General features: G+C 44.0%; 4 protein-coding genes across 4 annotated transcripts; 1 reads left to right on the top strand and 3 right to left on the bottom strand.

Annotated features, from left to right (window-relative positions):
* Window positions 1-67: 67 nt before the first annotated feature.
* On the bottom strand, window positions 68-2,686 carry BCIN_02g06130 (hypothetical protein). Its single transcript, XM_024691429.1, has 4 exons — window positions 2,137-2,686; window positions 1,721-1,967; window positions 1,018-1,662; window positions 68-963 (listed from the first exon to the last, which is right to left on the bottom strand). Exons 1-4 carry the CDS (start codon window positions 2,295-2,297, stop codon window positions 610-612), a joined length of 1,407 nt encoding a protein of 468 aa, XP_024547200.1. The 5' UTR covers window positions 2,298-2,686; the 3' UTR covers window positions 68-609.
* A 7,313-nt stretch (window positions 2,687-9,999) lies between these two features.
* Window positions 10,000-13,809, top strand: BCIN_02g06140 (hypothetical protein). Its single transcript, XM_024691430.1, has 3 exons — window positions 10,000-10,514; window positions 10,646-10,780; window positions 10,934-13,809. The coding sequence occupies exons 1-3, from the start codon at window positions 10,501-10,503 to the stop codon at window positions 13,200-13,202; spliced, it is 2,418 nt and encodes an 805-aa protein (XP_024547201.1). The 5' UTR covers window positions 10,000-10,500; the 3' UTR covers window positions 13,203-13,809.
* A 3,124-nt stretch (window positions 13,810-16,933) lies between these two features.
* BCIN_02g06150 (hypothetical protein) lies at window positions 16,934-19,788 on the bottom strand. The gene is made up of 3 exons (XM_001546519.2): window positions 19,580-19,788; window positions 17,956-19,522; window positions 16,934-17,899 (listed from the first exon to the last, which is right to left on the bottom strand). The coding sequence occupies exons 1-3, from the start codon at window positions 19,590-19,592 to the stop codon at window positions 17,278-17,280; spliced, it is 2,202 nt and encodes a 733-aa protein (XP_001546569.1). The 5' UTR covers window positions 19,593-19,788; the 3' UTR covers window positions 16,934-17,277.
* Window positions 19,789-20,431: 643 nt separating this feature from the next.
* On the bottom strand, window positions 20,432-22,066 carry BCIN_02g06160 (hypothetical protein). Its single transcript, XM_024691431.1, has 4 exons — window positions 21,938-22,066; window positions 21,665-21,783; window positions 21,099-21,589; window positions 20,432-20,835 (listed from the first exon to the last, which is right to left on the bottom strand). Exons 1-4 carry the CDS (start codon window positions 22,001-22,003, stop codon window positions 20,732-20,734), a joined length of 780 nt encoding a protein of 259 aa, XP_024547202.1. The 5' UTR covers window positions 22,004-22,066; the 3' UTR covers window positions 20,432-20,731.
* Between the last annotated feature and the right edge of the window lie 781 nt (window positions 22,067-22,847).

Consider the following 22,847-nt stretch of genomic DNA (forward strand, 5'->3'; position numbering starts at 1 on the left):
CAAACCCTATTACCAACTTCCACAGCAACAGCTAGAATTCCCTCCCCCAAAAAGCGGGAAAAATCACTGGACAAAAACAAACACAATTTATTAATAACAAAAGATGATTCTGGTATAGTATGCGTATGTGTATATTTGTGTATTGTGTACCCCAACTGTATATTCAAATTCTTCCTCTCAACTCTCAACTCTCTACTCCGTGCTCACTTCTACCCTCCGCTCTCCTCTCCCACTCCCACTCTCACCACTACTCCCACTCTCACCACTACTCCCACCCCACTCCCGCCCTTTCCGCTCCCTCTCTACTCTTCATCCCCCAACCACACAATTTCCACAACCAACCAAAAGGAAAAGTCTATGTTAGGTGCTCAAAATATAAGTTCCCCGAACCCCGTATCCGACAAAGTAACGAACTAAAGCAACGAATCCCACATCGCTATCTCCTTTCCCTTCTTCTCCCATTCATGCATGTGATGTAATAATGTATGTGTATACGTATCAAGTATCAAGAGTATCAACAAAGAGCCATCTCGTTTCCTTTCGTATCATCCAAGACCAATCCAGTTATTAGAAAGAAAGAGAAAAGATATCTCATTCGGAGCATGCATTCTAAGCACCAGTAACTTCATTCTCCTTCAAGTCCCATTCTCCCTGCTGCAACATTTGTAGAACCTCTTTTCCATCGGCCGTCAAATCCGGTTTACCTAAAGGTGTAACCGAACCTGTGAAGAATCTCGGCTGCCAATCAACGCCTTGTTCTTGTCGCTCTTTAGCCTTCTCTCTTTGCCTCTCTTCCAATTCTTGTTTGAGGGCTGTTGCCCGGGAAAATTGTCGACCTTGGATGGCTTCTGTGACGCCTGACCAGAACTTGAGGGATTCGTTTGGTAGCTGTTTTTCGGTTGGGGGAATAATCTTGGGTGCTACTTGAAGAGGCGCGAGATCTATTAGGAGAATTTGATTGTCCTAGTAATATTCAGTCAGTTGCTGTCGTATGATTTTATGAAATGAGATACGTACGCCCTTGGGCCCCAAACTGAAGTATAGCTTGTCCTTCCAGTTTCCAGATACTCTTGCCAATACATCTTTATCAGGAACATCTTTTATCCTAGTCTTATTATCATTGTCTGGATCATAGCGGAAGACTACTCCCTCCACTTTGTTCTGCGTCTTGCCTAACCATCCCTCTTCAACATAATGTAAGATGGTCTTGATCTTCGTCTGAGCGCAAGTAATGTAGCACTGATCTCCTACGGTAACACTTAAAGTTCCACGCAAAAGCCCCCCAAGATGGGCAGCTGGATGTGTGAGCTGGTATTGTTCGTTACCTCTCCTCTCAATATTAATGAAGATACCCAAATTGTGCTCCCCTGGTGTAACCTTAATACTCGTTCCAGTGAACTTTGCCGATATTTGATCGAAACCCCGAGCCGAAATACCTTTTTCCGGACAATCGACATAAAATGCGGAGACAGGTGGATGATGCGAAGTTTGTTCCGTCAAATACGAGACTCGAACTTTCTTGCCCGATTTCGGCTTCGGAATTGTAACGTTCGACGCATTAGTCGATGACATAGGAGTAGCCTTCTTCGAAGACGAAGCACTAGTCGTGCTTAATTTCCCCGTCTCTATAGCCGGTTGTGAATCTTCGACTTCCCAATTACACTGTTCGAGATATCAGTATTCCCCACTCCGACATTTCCATTTAGCTGCAGCTGCTTACCCTGAAAAATTCCCCAAGAGTAGAATTGTATGGCTTGCAAGGTTTGCCTTTCACGTATTTCAAATCCTTCGTGAACCAGAATCGCATGACTTCCAACATTCTATCTAGTGGATCATCCGAGTCTCCTATTGCCACAAATGTATTCGGTTGATCGAGGTAATTCCAATACTCGAGATTGGGCGTTGGTTCTAATAGCTGGGCCGGTAAACTAAATCGAACGGAAGCAATATCTGCCACTCCAATAAACCTAGGAGAAAAGAGAACAGCATGTCAGTCATGACCATCCGAAACGTATAGACATCTGCCAAACATCCACAGGTTGCTTGAGAGGCTGTAACCACACTTTCTTGCATTGAGAGCGGTGTGATTTCTATTGACACCTCCTAGGAAAGATGCGCAGAAGTACAGCAACTTACTTTCGCAGAATGCCCAAGAACATCTTAAGTTTCGAGCCATCATCTGGTGGTTTCTCCGCTACCGCGGAGGATGTAGGTAACGACTCGGAGGCAGTTGAAGGGGCCGTCGATGCAGCAGGTGAAGGGTTAAATGCGGAGGAGCCCGAGGACGTAGATGTCATATTTGAAGATGCGGATTAAATAATAATTAAAGAATCTTGTATTGTTCTGGTGTGTCGAGCAGAGACGTGAAGGGGGGAAATGATTTTCCAATTTGGTGTTTGAAGGTTGGTTGGTTGTACAAAAGGTGGATGCTTATTAGGATGGAGAAATCCTTGGTACGGGAGTGACGTTTATTTTAGGGGCCTTACGATAAGGAGCCGATAGGGTAAAATGATCACAACAGGTGCAACATATAAAAGTAAAGATTGGTGCGTTTAAACCTCGCAAATTTGAGGATATAAACTTCTGTGTAAAGGTAAGCAAGGCAGGTAGAGCAACATGGCATTTTAAGAAGCAGCAAGAAGACAGATTGATATGACACTGCGATTAACCGTGCGAAATTGAAACCAAATTATCGAATATATCAAACCAAAGGTTTTTCTTCCTGTACGCCTTGACTTCCGCTCGGTTATTATGTTCTAGTCATCAATACAGGAACAAAACAGTCACAATTCATCAGCATCTTGACATCTAGTCCTATTTCAATACATTAATCATGTTCCGTTCTTTGATAATTCATGACATGTACACCATGTTGGAATTTTCCGTAGAAAGAGAGCTAAGCAGCACTGTTGCTCTCCTATTTAGCTTGAAGTCTTCATTGCTCACAATTCCCAAACCCTCGTGATGAGCCCCGGTGATCTCCCCAAAACTGTGCCCCTGGAGTCCAAGTGACTTCATAACGAGATCTACATGTTTTAGACTGCTTTTGAGACCTGTATCGAGGATATGAGCTTCCTAGTATTAGCAGTCATAAAAGATTGGTACTACATTCTTCAAGTTACCGTTTACTGTCACTCTTCTCAAATCTTATAAAGTCCCTTACCTAAAACTTGCTGATCATCTTTCCTGCGTACTTCCCTGGTTCGGGAAATTCTTAAATTCAACCACAATCGGATTTATAAAGAACCCTCGCGGCAAGGTTGTCCTACCCCATCGTTCTCTTCCTATAGTAGCTTCTTATGCATGTTAGTTCACGTTGACTAGACTGTATCAAGCCGCCAACTCAAATGTTTTATTCGCAAATGGACCCCCGAGCTCCGGGTATTTTCGAAATGGACTGGGTATACAGACTAGTTGAATCAAGAATCACTAGAGTATATACAGCCGCAAAGCAGCTCCTAGATGTGACCACCTGGCTCTTTTCGCGTGACATTCATTGAACAGACTCTTTCCTTCGACAGACAGAATGGTCGGTTGATGGGTGAGATGTATTCTGGCATTTACATATAGATAGGAAGGGGGTTCGAATAGAAAGGATTAAGTTATTTGCTGCTTGATAACATCCGCGAGTTTCGTTGCCGGGCTAGGAATTGCAAATGAAAAATTTGTAACATTAATTTTTCACTCGGCAGTCAATAAAACAATGTAGATACTTCAAAAGAAGGAAAAAGAAAGGATGCCACCTCTATATCTAGTGATGACAAGGAGATGAAGGCTTCTCGGTCTTCTAGACTGCAATCAGGGAGTGAAATGTCTTGATGCCACGAAAAACAACGTATATTGAGTTTCTATAAATAATTTGATCCATTTGGAATTTTCAATTCTTAAAAACCGAAGATTCATTCACAATTATCCACAGTATTTCCAGCACCAGCAGCTCTTATTTGGACTGCACTCCGGGCTGTTGGACACCTTGACATGAAGTAAGTCAGTCTGAAACAGAGTGATTCTGAAACGCCAACTCGGCAAGTGCCAAGCAAATTCATAAAAAAGGCAGTTGGGGATGTTCTAAAGTCGCTCGCGGGCCGTCCCTCTTTGTAGCTACTGGATGAAACTAACAACGACAATAGACCATTGTAATGAATGTATTCTCAAGTTTTGTCAAAAGATCAATGTTTTCGTTTCATCATCTTCTCAGATTTCTCACAGATGAAACCCAGACAGCTTTCTGAGGAAATCCCATTCGAGAATGGCCCGAGCACACGTTCGAGGCCCAGTGTCTGACTCTAATGGTACAAGGGGCTGGGGATGGGGAAGAGTTCTTGTGTTCCGAGTGCTTTCTTCGAAAAAGATAACAGATCTCGTATGATTTCAAAGCTTGGACTGTGACTATAATCAAAGAGAAGATAGTTCTCAGTCTTGTAGAGTGATGTGGAATATTGCGTTCTTCTGAGTACATTGAATCAGATAATTGCAATGCAAACACAGAGGAAATTCCTCCACCTTCCCGCCACCGAATCCCACCCACGCCGCCGACTTCGTGTTCCGAGTCCCGATTCCCAAGCAAGCAACAGAGACTCGTACGATCCTGAAGCCTGGGCTATTACCTCTGCTCAAAATGATTCGACAACACTTCCTATGCAAACTATTGCCAAGAACCAGAATTCGGGGTCTAAAAACATGCAACGCAACCGACTTGTGCCGATGTTCCGTCCGTCCATATATCGTGACTGTCTGCAGTGTTACCGGATGACGACAGCGATGTTCATCATGCACTTTGATCTGGGCTCATTAACTACTAAGGCCACATATAGAATGTCAACGATGCACGCAGAGCCCTTTTCTCGGTGAAGCCGAAAGCTGGGTCGATCAAATTCAAGTATTACGGACGACAGAAGGATTGATAACGGCGCTGGCGAGAGTGAGAGTAAGACCACAGGGTCCTCTACGGTCTTACACGAGAACGCACGAGGAGTCAATAGTATTGCAGTAGAAGGCTCATGGAAGTATCCATATCTGCAACTAGGGACCCATTTTCTACGGATAAAATAATTCCTTCACAAATACGGTAGTTGATGTGCTCGTGGTGTCGAGTAAGGCTATGGGACATGCAAGTGGGCGAACGGCCAATCAGACGGATGCAGTATCGGGTAGAGTAAATGCCATGAAAAATCCTTGCGCACACAATTAGATTGGAGGGTGTGCCCTTCCGAGGTGCTCCAGTGTACAAGCATTGCTGACGTCATTTATGCGGGTCTCGTCTTCAGAAAAGAAAATGGGCGGAACAGCGGATAAGACGAGGTGAAAATCCTCTCTTGTTCAGGAATGCGATATCGATGACATCGCAGATCCGTAATACATAAATAAACAAATCTCCAAAAATAAAATGAAAGGACGAAAAAATCTTCGGTTGAGGTGGAATTTGTAGTAATAGGAATCCGTTTTGACGAATCTCTGTGCCATTTATCTGCACTCCTTACTGTGCTCTGTCTTTGTACTGTTATGAGCGACGATCTCATGTCCGATAGACGGTGGGTGATGGATGGGTACTGGGCGGTGATGAGCACGCAGTTTTGCCTCGTATGTCGGTGACAATGTGACAACGTGAGTATTGGCGATAATGCTGCTTCTCGAGTCTCGACGTGGCAATCTGACTGCTGAAAAGCGCTTGTTGCGAAAATGACAGCGGAACGTTCCTTCTCTGGAGAACATCCTCGACGGTTGAGAATTCTAGATGTCGAGAAATGCTCCAGTACCCACTGATATAGGGCAAATGTCTTGAAAACTTACAGTGTACCCTGGTCCTGATTAAAGGCGGCCTGTGGCTGAAATCTTTCTATCCACCGCCAGCGGTGTAGCGGTACAGAGGCCGTGGAAAAGAAGAATGGCTTGAAAATTCAAATCGGCAGATGCATCGCAATCAAGCGCTTGCTTTCGGTACCTTGGATCGACTAGATGCAGTATCGACAATTTGACACTACTTTGGGAGTGAACAACTCATATCGCAGGAAGGAGATAAGATGGAGACGGGTATTCTTCGCGAAGCTTCCACAGCTCGACTTCTTAGCGAAAGCTGCGTCTAGATCTAGATTGCGGCAGATATTGCGTGCGACTGTATTTGACTTTCTCTTATACAATAAAATACATCTGGTCGGGTAACCCCGGATTGCTATGCTGCCCGTGCATATCCGTGTGAGTTTGCTTGCAAGAGTGTGTAGCTTATACCTACCGGTATATCGTAAAGTTGACAATCCACGAGTGTAGAATGGCAAGATGTCGCGCATATGAAATTGGCAAAGTGAAGAGGCTGAAAAGGATAAGGGCGGGATGTACCGATTAGACCGACGCTTACGTAGGCTAATCAAGCCGTAGCTGTGGTACGTATCACGTTGGCGTCTGAGGTAGGTTAGATGCGGATTCCGTCTCATGCAAGTGCAGCACTTATTAGGCCGTTCACTTCTTGTGCTCGGCTCCATGCTTGACACCAAGCCAGCGGTGCACGGGAATTGAGCTAAAAATTAGTGGTATCGTATGGAGATTGAAAAGAAAAACGGTAATTATGGTTTGGATGAGGGCACAACAAGGAGGGAGGGGTTCGTTCGGAGGTCCCGAGGCAAAAGATGTGTTTTGGGAGCATCAAGGATAGAAAGAAGAACAGCCAAAGGAACTCGAGAGTCGAACGTAATCTCAACTAAGGGTATTCTTGTGTGGGTGCGGGTGAAAGCTGCTAGGAAGACATTGCTACAGTATCCCAGAGAAAGATTACTGATCGTCGACGCCACAGTTTTACGCCACAGTATCTCGGTAATGGTGCCATACCTCTGATTCGTATGCCTTCGTCCGAGAGCATCATGAAGCTAATGTGGTAGCTGTGGCTGTGCGCTCGAGAACGAAGGTCACATTTTCCCCTCAACCGTCGTAATCCAATGAAAGGCAGCAAAAGTCATTCAACTGCAGTAGACTAGGCGTTTGTCAGTTGAGCTTGTAGACGCTTGAATGGCCTATCAGAGCTCGTATCTAAGGATGATCGAAACACCCCCCATTTTCCCATCATCCCATCATCCCATTATCTCGCTAGCAGATTGTGGCCAGGTTAATGCTGTATGCAGTCAAGTCTGGGCTCTGGAGCATATGAACGTATGGAGAAAAATGCTTCTGAACCGCGGCAGGTGACACGACAGAATATGCAAGCATCTGTTAACAGCTAGGTAAAATTTCTTCACACCCTGATTATCTTCCCAATACCGAAACAATACCTGTCCTATATCAGCGTCAGCCTATGATGCATTATGCGAATTGTGATTAATGTGTTGTGGTGCCGTTGAGCCATGTTTCCCTGGAGATCACAATATCTAAACCGTCCGAGATCGTAAGGCATGAAGCTTGCACCTCATCTCCGGTGCGATAGGTGGATGGATCTGCCATAACGCCACTAAGGAGAAATCTCTTTGTACTAGAGTTTCGGCTCTATAGACTTCCCGTTGATCGACTTGTGGCTCGTACGGCTCGCTAGAGGACTTGCTCTGGTTTCCTCCTCTATGCAGGAGAGATCGTGGCTGTGGCTATGCAAATGTTCTATGGAAAGATTGTCTGGAACAGCCCATAATGAAAAAATGATTAAAGCCTATGGGATGGACGCAAGAACCACGAGGAGATTGGCAAAATTGTTTGTTTGGCCGAAGCGCCTGCATGTCCCAGGAGTGGAAACAGAGCAGGAAGGAAATATTCCCCGCGCGGCCTGGAAATGAACAGAGTGGCACCCAAACATGGCAAGCAACACACTAGAACTTTAGAGTCTCGGGCTCGAACTTTCTTTCCCCAGTTCTGGAGATTAAGGACTGCTGAAAGGGTTAAACTTGACAAATTCATCTACGGTGAGAGGATCGCAATAGTTAGATGCTCCGAAAGCACGTATACATAGGACCTGGCGAGGGAACCAGATGTAGCAAATGCCCTATTATCGCATATATATATATATATGCATATATATAACACGTGGGTATATATGGTCGAGTATAAAATGTAATGTAATAAGATGCAATAAGATGCGAGTAAGCAATATAACAGACATTGGCTAGGTTTGAACCAATCTGATGGTCATGGACTCATGGGCTAATGGTGCGAGCGAACTCATTTGGGGTAAAGAATCAAAAGGTAAAAAGGGGCCGATCTCCGAAAGTAGAAATCTCTCCAGATTTTCGATATGTAGACGCTCTTTGCAGGTGGCATCAGGATCGGAAAATAACATCACGTTCCGTTGCGACACAATTTACACGGATATGAAGCTGAATGGAGGTTAGCCTCTTACCTCAATTGGGACCGAGAAGAGTAATGGATAATGATACCCAGCATCCGGTAAGATCGTTCGCTGACTGCAATCATCTTCTTGTTAGCACGCATAAGCCCGGTGTGGCTTGATCCGTGAGATATGGAAAAAAATAGCGACGATTTGAGAGGACGGAGAAATGGCATATCGTCCTGGGTCGATGAATCTGTCTGTTCGCCACATTTGAGATTCCATCGATCCAAATGCTGATCATTTCTGGATTAATTAGCGCCTGTGGCTGATGAGTTAGATCGGTGATGATGATGAGAACATCGATGAGTGCCGCTTTGACACCATGAAAATACGTCGTCTCTCCACGTCCGAGGACCTCATTAAGGTAAAAGCTCCGCTACATGTACCTAGGTACTCCTGTGGATAGAACTTTCTTTAGCCACCCCCAGCAACAAACGACTGACCCAAGGAGGAGTTCAAGTCGAATATAATGTGCATGAAAGATCCCAGCAGAGAAAGGGAACGAGAAATGAAAAAAAAAAAGACGAGTGAGTGATTGGGGGGGGGGGGAGATGCCATTCAGAAAACGACAAGGAATAATGAGGAAAGTGATTTTGCTACATGGAGTAATAGTTTCATTCACTCTTTCATTTATCCCTTCATTCATTCTCCCATTGTGTGCGATCTCAAGGCCCACCGATGATGTGACCACCCTAAGCATCTACATTTCATTCGTGGTACCGTTTACATGGGTTTCGGGTATGGTGGTTCGTGAACATTAGCATTGGCTTGAGACGGCGGCCGGCCAAGGTAGATGGATAGACACACTGCACACTAGACGGGCTCTTTGTTATTTGCTTTGTTGACACCTGAATGTGAACGCGAGAATGAGTTTTGATTTGAAGTCGAGATAAGTCGATATCGACCGTTTGGGCAAGAATCGGTCCTTGGGCTGGAGTAGCTTGGAGATGGTTAGCGAGGACGGAAGGGCCTAAGGTAGCAGCTATGGTGGATTTAGAACTATTTGAGTAGCAATCAGCTGAGAGAAGGGGGGTGCTTTGGCTTTAGATCCTCATTCAATCTAATAGTCTCTGTTCTAGTACTAGGTCGAGGTCTAGGCACTTTTGCCACTTCTGCTTATATTAGAGGAGCAATAATGAGTTTTGTCACAGAGGCGCTTAGGGATCGATGGAAAAGAAGTTCATCCGTTATACGATGCTGTTGAACTCTTCTCATATCGTGTCCACTGGCACAAGATAGTAGTTACGATATATAGTCGCTACGATATACTCCATAGACACAGACAGTGCAAAGTATACGATTACCTACGGAGACGCTAAACAGTGCTGGGTGGCAGGTGGGAGCGACTAATTTATAATTTTTGGATGTACATTTACGTTTATTTTGACATTTACACTCGCACTTATTATACGGCTGCGATTATTATTGCTAATTCGTACTTATATCTTTCCTTTTCGCCTGGAATGCGGACCCATATAAAAACACTTACCAAAATTAATCCATGCAATTCCCATGTCTATTCTGGGTTTCCATCCAAAAGAAAACGCAAATGTCCAAAGTAGCCTCAAGGAAGTCTCCGTTATGCGAATTTCATAAAACAAACCCCCAGAACCCATCACTCGCAACCCAGAACCTATAATTCCCCTCCTCCCCTCCCCTTCCCTTCCCTTCCCTTCCCTTCCCCCCCTTCCTACCTACCTGCCCACCTCCATGTACACGGCCATCCTCACTTGATAAAATTGAAGTAATCGTCTACGGAGCATGAGAGATTAAATACTGCAACGACCTCTCACCACCCTGCCCACGCTGCCCACGCTGCTCACACTGCTCACACCCTCATCCTCGAAAATCCCGTCGTCGTCGCTCCTTCCATATCCCGTCGTGTCTTGTCATCTCACCTCACACATCATATCACATTATACATAGTTCCGCTTCGAGAGTCACAAAGTCAATCAATACCCAATAGGTGATAGGTGGTTGCCACTAAATAGACGAGTGGAATTCCCATTACGCTCGCTATCCGAAGTTCAGCAAATCCCATATGCTTACCCCTCCACCTCGTCCTCAGCTCAATTCTCGACACAACAGTCCACGTATTTAATCCTTTGCCTTCGACACGCTTTACGAAGGGAGGGAACTCCTTTATTCTCTTAGACATTCATCAACAAGAGCTTTGAATCGCTCAGCCATCACTATTCCAGATGTTTCGCAATAGGTAAGCTGATTCTCCTCTCGTGTGTTTGTCTCTTGCCATTCGGCTCGGCGCATCGTTTTGCGCTTGGTACATACAGGCACAACCAACTTTCTTCGAACATTTCGCGGACCAAGCTCATCATGTTCAAATAGGAAATCAACTCAAAAACCCGGCGATGAATTCATCACCGACTTCCGAAAACACTTTCCAGAGATCGTCTCCACCACACCTGCTGGGAAGGAGATCGATAAGGGAGTCGCGCCTACGTTTGGGGATGGATCAGGCAGGCAAGTCACCCCAATTTTTCATCGCCCTCCTACACAACTTGCATTGCTTTTGAGTGGTTGTTTTCTAATTGAAGCTGAAAATTGTTACCTGTCATTTCTCTCATTCGTATTTCTGTTCATCGTGTACGGAGGCTAATGCATTTGTCAATGTAGACACCATAGTGTAGGAGCTGAAGACACAGGTAAAGAGATCAATGATCCAGATCCAACTCCCAGAGCCCGAGATGATGCTGCCGCATGGCGATGGACACCCTCTATATTGGGATCGTCGTCCTCCAACTTTGACTCCAACTCATTCGGATTCCCATCATTCAATCCAGCACCAGGGCCGTATACTTTAACGCCGGGAGGAACGAATACTCTATATCATCATCAAGCTGGAGATCTTCATATGGGCATGGGCATGGGTATGAGCATGGGAATGGGTATGGGAATGGGACCTCCTCTTTCAATCCCCACTACTACAGATGGTCTCCATACCGAAACAATGATGGGCATGCCCAGTTTTCCTACCCATGATTTTCATGATTACAACCCCTTCGCACATTCTCATCATCATCATCAACCGCAACCACAGCCAACATCATACGCCCCATCCTCCTTCATTCATCAGGACACAGGTTACGAAACAATGGATCATGACGGATCTCCTATGGATGATGACGAAGGACCACTGGGTTCAATGGAGCGGGTGATGCATCAATCTCCCTTGACATTCCAGCCACACTCGTACGACATGGCTATGCCTGGATCAGCCTCTCCATTTGCCGAGAAATTTCGCTTCCAGGCTGTGTTGAACGCGCCAACGGCTATGGTTAAAAACTCGCAAGAGATTCCAGTCACGTACCTCAACAAAGGACAGGCATATTCGGTCTCTATTTTGGATACTGAAGCGGGCCATCCACTCCAGCCAGGCACTCGTTACCGAACCTTCGTACGTATCTCATTTGAAGATGAACAGCAGAGACAACGGCCTGCTTCATGCTGGCAGTTATGGAAAGAAGGAAGAGGTACTAACGAGGCTCATCAACGTGGCGGAAAGCTCCAAGCGGTTGAATATGTTGAATCCACGCAGATTGGCGAAAGTGATGAGAAGCGGACGCGCATGGAGCTGGATACGGCTTCTTTTGATGGATTCTCTGTAATCTGGACTCCCGCGGCCAACTGTGTCCCAGAATGCAATATTGCTGTCCGCTTCAACTTTCTTTCTACCGACTTTAGCCACTCAAAAGGAGTCAAGGGTATTCCCGTTCGATTTTGCGCCAAAACTGAAACACTGTCTTCTGGTTCCCCACACACCAAGGAGGCTTCCGAGGTAGCTTTCTGCAAAGTAAAGCTCTTTAGAGACCATGGAGCCGAGCGGAAATTGTCCAACGACATTGCGCATATCAAAAAGACTATTGATAAGTTAAAGCAACAAATAAATCAGGCAGAGACTGGTATGAAAGATTTTGGAAAACGAAAGAGAGGCTCGACTGCAAAGGCACAAATTAGTGAGCGGCCTGGCAAGGTTCAAAAGCACAAACGTACTTGGTCCATGTCTTCTGCATCTTCTGCAGGTGGACGAGCTCCGGTGGAAGAGGATCTCCAGGAAAGACTTTTACAGTATCAAGATATGTTTCAAAGTACACGACCAACCAGCGTACTTTTCTTGCGCGGTTCGGAACAGGACGACCCCGATCTTTTCCCAGTGGCTTTGGCGGGTGAGCCACTCGACTTGACAAAAGTAAATTCTCGAGATAACGCCACTTGGGCGGCGAGGAGCAGCGCACGTAGCTCGACTACCGGTACCTCTTCTATCATATCCCCATCGCCGAGTTCGATCTCATTGCACTCCCAAGCTGCTCCATCCGCAGCTAATCTTTCCACTTGGAACGATTTCCACAACGTTCCACCAGGGGACTTTCAAAATCAAAATCCACAGCACCTAGCGAGCCCGCCAGATCAGCTAACCAAGGTTCCCAAGCCAGACGATACTGGCAGCCTAAGTGGTTGGATTGAGGCTTTGGGAGTTGATCCTTCCTACAATCCACCCGTTGAACAACCTATCAAGCCCGTCGCTTGCTTCTATGTACTCCGTAGAGAACCAGCCCAACCAGCTAAACGTGAATATCACCGAGCCATCTACTTGATGCAACGTTCACTCAAAGATTTCACTAGCGCTATTGCCTCGAAATGGAACTTCGAACCTACGAAAATCACCCGCACTATCCACGTGCTTGAAAACGGTTTACAGGTCGAGATGGATGACGATGTTATACGCGAGTTGTCTGAAGGCCAAGACTTTATCCTGGAGGTTCAAAATTCTCAAGCACCAGTCAAACGCGAATGGGAAATGGAACTCACTGTGGACAACGACAGTGCTGGCGCGACACAAAACGTTGTCCACAGCGAAGGATACGAATTGAAGCTATTTTTCTAATCTACCTACTTAATTTACCTTTCCTTTATCACTTGTTTTATTATACCCATAGACCAGGAGGAAATGGTCATGTAATTGTTATGGATCTAAAGATCCAGGATTGGGTTGGGACAGGGCTTGAAGGGCGTCATTGTCGTTTTCTGAGATACCAATTTCCTACATGAAATGTTTTGCCCCAAATCACCTCCAAGACGATCGTGTTTAGGAAAGAAGCATGCATATACATCACTGGAAGATGTTGAGAGACAGATTCGAGATCTGATCTCAACCGGATTGGGAAGGGGTAGAGCGGGGGAGAGCTTTCATATTCCGTCAAAGTTTTTTCTATCGGGAGGATCTTTTAAGCGTTTCATTATTCTCTTCACGGCCCCAAAAGCCATACGAACACAATATTTGACGCGGTTATACTTGTACATGGAATTTCACGATGCGAACGAACGATTTCTTTTTCACAGGGTTTGGGGTAATATTCAGAATTGGTACACAGATGGGCCTCGATGGCAATGGTGGCATGGGCGTACATTTACTTAGGACTACCAGAAAACTTTGAGTATACAGTCGCCTTAGTTTCACAGTATAAAAAATGAAAAATTCAATTATCTTTTTACTTTTTTGTGTTCCCAATAGGTAGTGATCTGCTACATAGTGACAAGTGAATGTGGAATTTTTTCCCGGTGATAATACGAGTCATGACAGCGCCAAGAAACGTTGGTACTAATGAATTACGAATGCTTTTGCTGGGTGGGTACTAGATAGATAATAATAAGGTAAGGTAGGCATGCATAATTATAGTAACACGCTAGATATGTATGTGTGTGCCTGTGTTCCGGTAGTCGCAGGATCGTTCGTTTTGCTTACTAGCCACAGTCTACTGAGCCACAGACAGCACTTTGCCTCCTCCCTCTTCTGACTGGGCACGTGGGTTAGTGTATGGGTGGGTGTAGGGTTAGGGGTTGAGGATGGATGGATGGAGGGAGGGATGGAGATTTAAAGGGATACTGGTTTGGGATTGGTTATTTGTATGGATAGATAGATAGATAGATAGATAGATATGAGAGATGGAACTGCGGGCGCTTGGGAGCGGGAAATATGTGGTGTGTGTGTATTGAGGATATGGAGTGGGATTTTGGGAGATAGGCTGAGATGCTTTGCTGGCTAGATGGGGGGATTTGCTTGTGGAGTTCTTTTCTTGGTGTTTGGGGTTTTGTTATCGGTTCGGTGTGGATATTTCGTTGTTGTTATTACCATTTCTTGTTATATGGGGCTAGGAAATAAGTTTGTTTTTTTCTGGTGCGTAGTTGGAACTTGGAGGTGTAGTTAAGCGCGGAAGATATGATGGCTATTTTTTATTAATTTTTTTTTTTTTTTTTTTTTTTGAGAAGCCGGGGATTGATGGTTTGGAGGTAAGATTTCTTTCTCTTCTTTACTCTAGGTAGATATACATGTCATGTCATGTCATGATTTACAGACGGGACTATTTTATATACAGATAGTACTTGGGTGCATGTGTGTTTGAGATTTGTGTTCTATAGAGTTGGCATTAATTCGATGGCTGCTATATATGCTATGTACACTGGCTAATCGTCGGCTGGTACTTTGTATCTACAACTCGCGAGAGCGAGCTGAATACCCAAGCGAGATTACTCCCGCTTAGAGATGTGAGGTGGTAAATGGATGGATCGGGATGGGAAGTGATGATAATCGTCCCTATTTGAGGTAGATACTATCTAGAGGTATTTGAAGGTGGTTCTGAAAACTTATATTCCTAATCCTGGGAATAGGATCGATGATACATGCAGATTTCGCCATAATATCTATCTATCGACACGACTTGGCGATTATGGATAGCTCACTACTCTTCCCGATAGCTAGATGTTGTACTTTCAAGCGTTTGAGCTTTTAAACTTCTAGATCTGGGACAAATGCACCTGCTCTCATCAATCTAGCCTTGTCACAGCTCCAAAATATGACTCGAGGGAAATAAATCTTGACCTAAATCTAGATGCGAGGAAACTTCATCCGACTGAACAATCTCATCAAAGTTACAAGCGCGGTTGAGGGATTTTGTTTTCGAATATCGTCAATGTGATATGATTTAGCACTAATCATACTAATTAGGTAAATAATCAAGTGGTTAGTTTTGTAGCTACTGATTCACGCTATACTATCCTGTGGCTTGCGCGATTAAAGCAATCCAAACTAACACGCCAAGCTAAAATCAAGCAATGCCAATCGTGAACTATCGATAGTCTTTGTTGATTGTGCATTCCGGCTAAAGAAGGGTACATGTATAGAATTCCAAGATCAGGTGAACTTTAATGGGCGCCGGCGATGATTAGTCTACCAGACGCTCCTTTGGCTTCGCGGAATCCCATTCTGTTATTTGTATTTGTGTTGTTAACGATGGGAGCTAAGGAATCCGGATAGCTAGTATGTGTACGGTCAACTCCTTTAGACCTACTTTGCGGAATCCGATAGTCACCTACTTAGTAGGCACCATTCAATTTGTATATGTGTAATTTTAAGGTTCAGCGCAAAAGACGTAAAGAGAGAAGAAGACAAAAAAAGTATACGACGCAAGCCTCAGACGCAAAGCCTTAGATACGTGATTGGATAACAAAGCAGCCTCATATACAGCTCACATATAGTATAGCATCATGTACTTCATGTATATGTACATGTATCCTGCAGATCGATTTGATGCCCGTGTATAGTGAAGTTAGTATGCATGCACCCCAGAAAACGACTAGCAGCCTGATTAGGCCGCCGTGCGAAAAATTCTCCAGATTTGCCACCCGTTCTTCTTCAAAAACAGCACTGTGTTCACGTGTAAAATGTGGCTGTGAAGGTGGCACAAACCTTACTCTCATGGATAAGATACCGATGACGGGAAACATCGGTCTAGGTGTGGCATATTTCCATGGGCTCCGTCGATCAGTGAAGAATGTGCAGCGAAACACAGCTGCTTCTCGCTCTCCTACGGATATAGAGCCGATGAGCCTCAGCTGAGCTGGTTCCACTATCTTGGTACCCCTCATCATTGCCATTTTTACACGGCCGTAGAATTTACATTTGGCATGTGAGATCGCCGTGCAATGTGATAGAACATGCATAAGGCGGGGATGCTTGTTTGCTTGGGTCCCAGAAAACGCGGACTGTGGCTCAAATTTAGATTTTCACTTTGATATTTGTGATATATCCAATAAGAGAATATAACAAAATGATAAAATAATAGATGTGACGCCGATTTGTTGCGCAATAAAAGTCGAGATCGAAAATTCACCACGCCGATCATAACCCCTATTGTGCTTATCCGAGATCAGTATGCATCAACCATGTTGATCACTACCAAACTCTTTCCTCTCTCCACGGAGTATATCCCAAGCACAATTCTCAAGCCACAATTTGGTTCCACTGCTTACTATCAGCCAGTTTGTGATGAGCCACATATGGCTGTTCCATGCAAAGACGCTTGTCTTCGGCTATACATGCCAGCGCCATAACACAAATTCATTTTCTCGGATCTGCGCCTTCCCGTGCGGAAGTGTGGCTCAATTGTTCGGCTGCGAGATACACTACTTGTGCAAGCAGATCCTTTCTATGTAGGCGCCTTTGTCGGCACTCAGTAGGTCTATAAACACAGTCACGTGAGCAATTGATGCGGAATGAGTTCCTGTTCCTTTTCCTTTCCTAAATATCACGAGAAGGAGAATACTTACTACTTCTTCTGTTGCATCCTAATCGTGATCACTGGATTCAGAGGAGACAATCTTGGCGTTATTTTAATCAACAAATTTATGTCAAATCTCCGCGAAGAGTATCCACGAAATGTTCGACAGTTAACACGGCACTTGACATTTATATGATTGATATAATCATTTGGCGAGGACAGACCGCAGAAATAAAGTCATGTTTAATAATCCTTATCATAAAATATCCAATAAACAGTACTCCATTCCAACAATGCCCGCTAATTCTCATGACCTATCCACAAAAACTCCCACCAACGCCGCTCCAGAAGGGCCGTTTTCTCAAGGACAATCCCAATCTTAACATTCAAATTGACCTGAATAGTTCAAACCAGCAACGCAATCCCCTCATACGCCCGTTCTACGGTTTTGCTTCCTAGTCCTGGGACAGCTCTAAGCTGCTGTAAAGTTTTGATTTGACCGCCATCATCCTCATTCTGTAGCTCTAGAAACTCGACCACATCTCTAGCCTTCTTGGGACCTACTCCGCAAAGACCTCTGATCATTCCTACATCTCTAGAGTTGACAATATCCAATAGATGCCTTGTTCGAGGTGTGGGGGGGTCCAGCAGGCTAAGAGAAGCTTCGTCGTTGAAGACACGCAATTTGGTTGTCGTTTTAGGCTTTGTCTTTCTTGATTTGGCGGCTTTGTGTGAGAAGCTATCCTCATCCTCATAATTCTCCTCTTGATTTACAAAAGATGCATCGTACTCGGCATCAGGTTCTGAACTCCTTCTTGGCATGGGTCGTGCTTGCTCTTTCTCTTGCTGAAGTGAACTGTTGAGTGTTGACAGCTGTATAAATGGAGCAGTAGGCTTTTGTAGTTCTGATTCTGCTGGCACCGAATGCTTGGTTGTTAAACCAGTATTTTTTGCTTGAATCTTGCTTTTGAGATGCTCAATTTTCTTGAGCAATTTCTCTTGGCCTGGGAAGAAAGGAAGTGCCATTCTGATAATAATTAGTCAATTTTACTTAGTAGAAATGGATTAGCTGGGCAAACCTACTCGTACATCTTGAGAGCACTGCTTTCTTCCCCACGCTCTTTGTGTTGTCTCGCCATAAGCAGGAACCTCAGACCTTCAGACCTCGCATCTTCCGCCGAGTTCTCATCAATCTTCTTTTCCAGTGCCTCGAGTCTTTTCTGAACCGCCTCACTAATCTCAGTGGGTGCGGTCTTCGATGTCTGTTCTAAGGCACGGTTGGCAAGAATTTCCGAGACTTTGCGCTCAACCATTTCCTCAATCTTCGCGGCTGAGATATCAGCCGTGGTAGATTTGTACCCTAATGGCGCAGGTCTCGTAGGCTTAGTAACCCGTGAGCCGATGACTCCATCAGATGGCCCCTTTTTATTCGAGTTTGATCTTCGGAGTGCTGGAGTGCTGCTTGACGGCCGGGCTGTAGTTGCTTTACTTTTATCTGTGTATACAGAGAAAGCTTTTGCGGGCTTGTCAGCTTTTTGTGCTGGATTAGCTACAGTGTTATGCGAATTTGTGATGGGTCTCAACGGCTGTCGTTGCATACTAGCTCCGGCTGGTTTCCTGGGTGGCTGCGTGAAAACAACTTCATTCTCAATTTCCCTGACTTCTATTCTCTTTGCTCTTGAACTTACGTTCAGGGAAGACAAAGTATCCAAATGGTAAGAACGCAATGGTGCAAGGTTCAAGACCATTATAGTGATACCATTATTTTGACCCAAACTGAGAATTCGGGTCATTTTTGATTCTCGATATGGAATTCTCTTGTCGCCTCTACCAATAGCATCAATACATTGACTAAGTACGAACAAACTTTTGTTGATGCTTGCAGATTCAATCATTCTTTCCTTGCCATTATCTGTTCTCCGGTTGTCCTCTGATCCCGCCAAATCGATTGCTGATGCAGTACTGATCAAGGTCGCATCGCCAGTAGTTTGTGTTACCTTGACCATCAAGATAGCATGACTTCGACTACTTTGCGCATTGAGTTTGGTCCCTGCTGTGCTACGGTTGTTATTGGCTTCTATATATAACTTTTCGAAATCCTTGAGATCATTACAAGACCTTTCCGAGAGCCCAACGACTATTGTCTTTCCATCCTTCTCTCGAAGAGGCAAGCCAGCAAGAGATCGCTTATCGGGAGATTCGAACAGGTCGAAGACTTTGTCGTTATATATTTCGTAGTAGGACAATGTAACAGTGACAGAAGTGCTTTCTCCAGAATCTTTCGCTACCTTACGCCCACGTCGATAAACTCCACTTAATAATCGAGGAATAATCCCACGGTCTGCCAACTTTGTTCCACCACGCATTGTATGTGTTTTTCCGGTTCCAGTAACTCCATATGCAAAGAGTGTAACATCGAGTCCTTGGAACAATGATTTCAGTGTGGGCGCAACCTCGTTCGTGAAAAGTTCCTCTTGAGTTGTTCCCATGTCGTAGACTCCATTGAACGTGAAACTAAACTCCTCTGACTCATTTTTAGGATTCGGTATCCGGACGACATTGGGTGTTTTGCTGTCTTGACTACTTTCGGCGCGCACGATGGTATCCTTATCCAATTCTTTTGGTAGGAGAGGACGTATTCTTGCAACAACTTGTTTAAAGGTCAGCTTGGGGCGATACTCGATTGAAATTTGCAGAAATTACTAACCTCGTACAGACATGATCACAATCGAAAGATATCCAAGTAAAGAATAGATGTCAACACAAACAGAAAAGAGGAGAGAATAGAATTAACGATTATGCAAGATAGTATCAGACAAGCAAAGAACTGTATTAACAGAATTAAGACCTTGGGCCGCTCCCTCAAGGAGTGTTCTATACTAATTCGAGTGAGTGTTGGTTGGGTTGATGTATCTCGAAACTTTAAAACCATGTCAAAGTTTTGGTTGATGTTGAAGCTCTACCCGCAAAAACGCAAACATCGCGTTGCCCCAGCAACAAAGGCTTCACCGAAACTCTGCCACGACAGGCAAGACAAATAGTAGTGGATGATTGTAAGATAAAGTACACAATTTTCCTTGAACTCAAGACAGTTAGATACCATGATTCAAATCTAATAAGTAGGTGAGGTGAGTAGGCATAATTTCTTTTAGAGCTAGCCGGCAATATTCAGGAGCAAATATGAATAGCCCCTCGGTTAACACCTATTCAATTCTAGACGGGAAAAGAGCATCTAAGGACCTATGAATGAATGGATTTGATATTCTCTTGTTGTTACGTCTCTTAATGAAGACTTACTATTTGTACAGTCAAAAGTGTGACGCCGTGTAATCTTGGATTGTCCATATTTATGTCAACCTCTAATATCCTTCGAATCAGCGGACAGGGTTGAATGTTTCAATCTTATTGATTAATTGAAGCCACAAATCAACCACAAAACAAGTCATGAAAAATGAAAAGACACAATGAGAGTTTAGCTTCCGTTTACTCTAAAGTCTTTCATCGAATGTATTTTATTCATATCTGAACTTCAATGATATATTAAGCTGTAAAGAGTTTTTGAAGGTACTGGTTTCCGGTCATTGATTTCGCTTGCATGGAGAACGGTCATTGTCTAGTTCATGGACACTACTTATGTTCTTGAGCTGGCGTGCTGGTACACGTACACTGCACCATAAGGAAACATTCAATCATCATCTCTCATATTCACAACATATTGTCAAACGAAAATGCCAAATCTCAACTTCATATCACAAACTCCGAATTCCAACATAATTCCCCAAAATTTGCTTCTTCACCTCTTGTGGCTATATTTCGAGAATGGGACCAAATTACTTGTCTAAAGCTCCATATACATCTATCAAATAGGACCATCAGCGGCTTTCATTAATTTTTCAGCCAGCCATTCCGGTTGGCTTATAAATGGGCTGTGGCCGGCATTCGTACGTTCAATCGTGCCGAAGCCTAACACAGATCTTTGATTAGTTTCTTGGGATTTATGGAGAAAGTAGAATGATGTATAAATAGAGCAGTAATGAGGAGGAGATTATGACAGGAAGATGACATATAGCTAGAGGAGTGTGACCCTGGTGAACGATTTTGACTGTCGTCTGGAGCTTCACCATACGCCCCCCTTTTCATGACATGAGGATGTATGGTTCTCATCACTAGAGATTGAAAGATTGGTCTAAGAAGAAGCAACAAAAAAGAAAAAAAGCAAAACTTACTCCCCTCAGCAATTTCTTGTGCTCCCCTAACCATCTCCAACTGCGCTTCCAAAGGAATCGCCTTATCTTCTTCACAGACGACATACGTACTCGGTATGTATCTCCATGGCTCCGCAGTCACTGGCGAATCAAAGGTCTTATAACTGTGTTCCTTCAACATTTCCACATATTTTTGTGCGTCATTTCTAGAAACATCGTTATAGAAGATTTCATAAGGATCCGAACAAGTAACAGCTCTAGAATCTGGGGAAATGGAAAGCCACGGAGCGGGTTCATGATTTAGGACGCTCATCAAAGACTTGGATTTGGGAAGACAGAAGGCTGAGATGTAAATTAGGTGGCGGATGAGGCCAGTAGAAGAGAAGGGGGTGGTTGAAGAAGGGAGGGCAGCGATATATGTGTCTAGGGCTGATGAGCCGATTACTCCACCGTAAGAGTGGCAGACGAGAATCAGGGGCGTGGATGTGGAAAGGAGAAAGTCGATTTTGTTCCTGACGTGGGTTATTATGGTAAGTTGGAAAGTGAGAGAAAGGAATATGAAATGGGAGTGTACGAAGAGAGATTACCTGATTGTTTCGACATCTGGCTGGAAATCTTCGAGGTGAGGAGATGCACCCACAGACTTTAGGGAAATACCGTGAACTTTATAACCCTTCGCTACAAGAATATCTGTAGTGGGTTTAAACTTTAGGGGCAGAAAATGTCAGATGGAAACGTTGAATAGGGCTGCGTTGGGCAGAAGAGCTTCTTGAAATTTCTTAACAAAGCAGCAGCATCTCCTGCGATTTTGCATTCCAGCACATACACCATTGGATCAGTATGATAGTAGGAGACCTTACAGATTCTGGACTATGCCACGCTCCAGGCACAAAAACGAACTCTGGCTTCTTTGATGTGTTTCCCATAGTGATAAGAAGACGAAGAGGAACAAATGGAGACAAGATCAATACTCATAAACATGAATGATCGAAATGTGTAGAATAACGAGATACCCTTAAACGACATTGTAGTAACATTTATAATAAACTAAGTGACCCTTGAAGCTAAAGGCTTATCTCCCCGGGCCTCATATCTCGCATCTAGCTTAAGATGTGACTATTGTCAGCGTGGCATGTTAATTATGCCCAGATTGGTCTTAACAAAAAGTATAATAATTAGGGAAAGGCCGCGGGGTGCTGAGCTTTACAGTCACTCGGTGTGATTAGACTTTTGGGATTGCCCCTACACATGCCCTCTCATCCGAAATTGTTGGCACAAGATATTTCGAGATTTGGTAGCCACGGCGTAGGTGGGTAGACATGCCCTACGAAACCATAAAGACCACACAATATGGTTCTGAGATATGGTTGCAATGGCCATAAAATATGATCACCTGGACTACAAACCCCCAAAATTAGGATTAGCGTATTTAGGACGAGATCTTTATTGTATGATTTAGTGTATTATACTAATGACTAAGTAGAATCCCTTTCATCCGATTGAATCTTTTATTCATTTCTTAGTTCCATTATTAGCTCTTCCGGTTCTCTACAATAGAAGAGTTTCATATTCCTATTATTATAAATTCATTAAAACATTGAATAAAATAAAGAGGGGAAGAAGAAGAGAATAAGCGAATAGAAAAAGAAAGAAGGATTTGAAAAGCTTACTCTTATTTAAATCACCTACTCTAATGAAATTAATAAAATTATGTTTAATTTTAATAAACTTGTTTATAAATAGCTTCAATTATGTTGTTTTTAATATATA

The sequence above is a fragment of the Botrytis cinerea genome, chromosome 2, assembly GCF_000143535.2.
Source record: "Botrytis cinerea B05.10 chromosome 2, complete sequence".
Classification (NCBI taxonomy): Eukaryota; Fungi; Ascomycota; class Leotiomycetes; order Helotiales; family Sclerotiniaceae; genus Botrytis; species Botrytis cinerea.

Bases quoted from the DNA above. Each gene is read 5' to 3' on its own strand.
- BCIN_02g06130 (XM_024691429.1), bottom strand. From the start codon at position 2,297: ATGACATCTACGTCCTCGGGCTCCTCCGCATTTAACCCTTCACCTGCT. The intron at 1,968-2,136 runs GTAAGTTGCTGT...CTTTTCTCCTAG, and splicing joins TTCTTGGGCATTCTGCGAAA to GTTTATTGGAGTGGCAGATA. The intron at 1,663-1,720 runs GTAAGCAGCTGC...TATCTCGAACAG, and splicing joins CTCTTGGGGAATTTTTCAGG to TGTAATTGGGAAGTCGAAGA.
- BCIN_02g06140 (XM_024691430.1), top strand. The intron at 10,781-10,933 runs GCAAGTCACCCC...TTGTCAATGTAG, and splicing joins TTTGGGGATGGATCAGGCAG to ACACCATAGTGTAGGAGCTG.
- BCIN_02g06150 (XM_001546519.2), bottom strand. The intron at 17,900-17,955 runs GTAGGTTTGCCC...AATTATTATCAG, and splicing joins AGTGCTCTCAAGATGTACGA to AATGGCACTTCCTTTCTTCC.
- BCIN_02g06160 (XM_024691431.1), bottom strand. From the start codon at position 22,003: ATGGGAAACACATCAAAGAAGCCAGAGTTCGTTTTTGTGCCTGGAGCG. The intron at 21,784-21,937 runs GTAAGGTCTCCT...CTGCCCCTAAAG, and splicing joins CGTGGCATAGTCCAGAATCT to TTTAAACCCACTACAGATAT. The intron at 21,590-21,664 runs GTAATCTCTCTT...AACCCACGTCAG, and splicing joins CCAGATGTCGAAACAATCAG to GAACAAAATCGACTTTCTCC.